This window comes from Oncorhynchus masou, unplaced genomic scaffold (assembly GCF_036934945.1).
Source record: "Oncorhynchus masou masou isolate Uvic2021 unplaced genomic scaffold, UVic_Omas_1.1 unplaced_scaffold_10860, whole genome shotgun sequence".
Lineage (NCBI taxonomy): Eukaryota > Metazoa > Chordata > Actinopteri > Salmoniformes > Salmonidae > Oncorhynchus > Oncorhynchus masou.
Window position 1 is genome coordinate 1 of NW_027000575.1, and position 2,500 is coordinate 2,500.

Here is a 2,500-nt window from a genome sequence, read left to right on the forward strand (position 1 = left end):
TCTGTGTATAGACAGAGAGAAGAGCTTTAGTGGGCTGTGTAGAGACAGAGAGAAGAGCTTAAGGGGTCTGTGTATAGACAGAGAGAAGAGCTTTAGTGGGCTGTGTAGAGACAGAGAGAAGAGCTTATGGGGTCTGTGTATAGACAGAGAGAAGAGCTTTAGTGGGCTGTGTATAGACAGAGAGAAGAGGTTTAGAGGTCTGTGTATAGACAGAGAGAAGAGGTTTAGGGGTCTGTGTATAGACAGAGAGAAGAGTTTAAGGGGGTCTGTGTAGAGACAGAGAGAAGAGCTTTAGTGGGTCTGTGTATAGACAGAGAGAAGAGCTTTAGTGGGTCTGTGTAGAGACAGAGAGAAGAGCTTAAGGGGTCTGTGTATAGACAGAGAGAAGAGCTTAAGGGGTCTGTGTATAGACAGAGAGAAGAGCTTATGGGGTCTGTGTAGAGACAGAGAGAAGAGCTTTAGTGGGCTGTGTATAGACAGAGAGAAGAGCTTAAGGGGTCTGTGTAGAGACAGAGAGAGGAGACATGAAGGGGCCCATCCCAGCTGGCTGTGGTAGTATGTGGATTATACTGGGATGGATAATGGCCTTTGTTATGGGGCAGACTGCAGGCCTCCCAGGCCCTATCGCCCTCCTGCTAACACTAACCAGATGCTGCTATGAGTGTGTCTGCTGAGGGTCTGCTGAGAGGGTTGATGTTGTCAACACACACACATAGGAAGTGCAAGCAGACACAGGCAGCCATACATACACACAAACACGCACATGAACGGACACAGATGGATGTTGGCCTGAGAAAGACAGTAGAGAGCCCAGATTATTGGCCCTAGACAAACCTGATGTTACACAAGTTGTAGTTGATTGTTGTCAGCTTTGACAGAGACATTTATCCAATGTTTTATGGGTCTACAGGAGATGTATTTGATGAAAACCACATGGTTCTGACCCTTTTTGTTTACTTTAATGAGTGAAAGTAGCTGAACATGTGACAGTAAAATAGATATTCTTTCTTCCTGTACTCTGCCCCCTCATTCTCTCTTTCTCTTCTCCCTATCTCCATCCCTCTCACTCTTTTCCTACCTCCCTCCCTTCCCTCTCCTCTCCTCCCTCCATCCCTCCCCTGTCTTTCACTCCCTTGCCTCCCCCCCTCTCTCTCCCTCTCTCTCCTTGCCTCCATCTTTCTTTCCCTTACTCATACCTTCCTCATTCTTTCTCCTACCTCCTCTCTCTCTCCTCCCTTCTCCATCCACTCATCCATCCATCCATCCATCCATCCATCCATCCATCCTCCCTTCATCCAATTCTCTCATTTCTTTTCTTCCTTCCCTCTTATCCTTTCCTTGCTTTTTACTTTTGTTTTCCTCTTTCTGCTTCCTTTCCTTGTTCTCCCATTCCTTCTTCTCCTTCTCCATCCATCCATCCATCCTCCTCCTCCATCCATCCTTCTCCCTCTCTCTCTAGGTGGCGATCACAGTAATTCCAGGTGTTTTTCCCACGCTGTATGTCAGGGGTCCTCACCTCTCTGGGCAGCTACAACAAGTACAACAACAACTGTTACAAGTCAGTGTGACACACCACTGCACACAGCTTCCCCTTCAAAACTCTATTTGAATCGTCACATAAAAACGAAAACATTTTCAAGTATGTCAACTGTGCTTGATTTAGTTTGCACTTTACGAAAGAAATCAATGGAATAGTCCCAAAAGTGAAAAACTGCACATCTCTTTTCTATCCAAACGGTATCCTCTCACATTGATTTAGAGTAGCATGCTCGGTCCCTCTTGACGTTATTTGAATTGGATCGCATAGACCTGGGTCAAACACATCATTATGTCACATGTTTTTCAACACTTGAGCTATGCTTGATATAGTTTGCTGTGTACAATAGAACCAATGGAATGGTCCCAAATGTGCAAACTCCACGCTAAGTCAAGAGCAGCTGAAATACCTTCAAGTGTTTAGTTTGAACTAACTACAGCTAAAAGGACACTGGTAAGTGTAATTGATTATGTGTTTATTGTTCTTATGTACAGTACCCTCCTGTGAGGTCACATAAGCAAACACATTTTACACATCATGTTGTGTTCCAGGGAGTGATAGTGATTTTACACTATCATGTTGTGTTCCAGGGAGTGATAGTGATTTTAACTACCATGTTGTGTTCCAGGGAGTGATAGTGATTTTAACTACCATGTTGTGTTCCAGGGAGTGATAGTGATTTTACACATCATGTTGTGTTCCAGGGAGTGATAGTGATTTTACACATCATGTTGTGTTCCAGGGAGTGATAGTGATTTTACACACCATGTTGTGTTCCAGGGAGTGATAGTGATTTTACACATCATGTTGTGTTCCAGGGAGTGATAGTGATTTTACACATCATGTTGTGTTCCAGGGAGTGATAGTGATTTTACACACCATGTTGTGTTCCAGGGAGTGATAGTGATTTTACACACCATGTTGTGTTCCAGGGAGTGATAGTGATTTTACACACCTTGTTGT

At 44.2% G+C, this 2,500-nt stretch overlaps 1 protein-coding gene across 1 annotated transcript in view; it reads left to right on the forward strand.

The window, feature by feature from the left end:
• Nucleotides 1-1,506: 1,506 nt before the first annotated feature.
• The window catches only part of LOC135529071 (sodium- and chloride-dependent GABA transporter 3-like), a gene marked incomplete at its 5' end in the record, with an annotated part of 6,175 nt that continues 5,181 nt past the window's right edge, over nt 1,507-2,500 (forward strand). The window contains one exon of the mRNA XM_064957981.1: nt 1,507-1,558. Coding sequence (XP_064814053.1) covers nt 1,507-1,558 — 52 coding nt within the window. The remainder of the gene's footprint in view (nt 1,559-2,500) is intronic.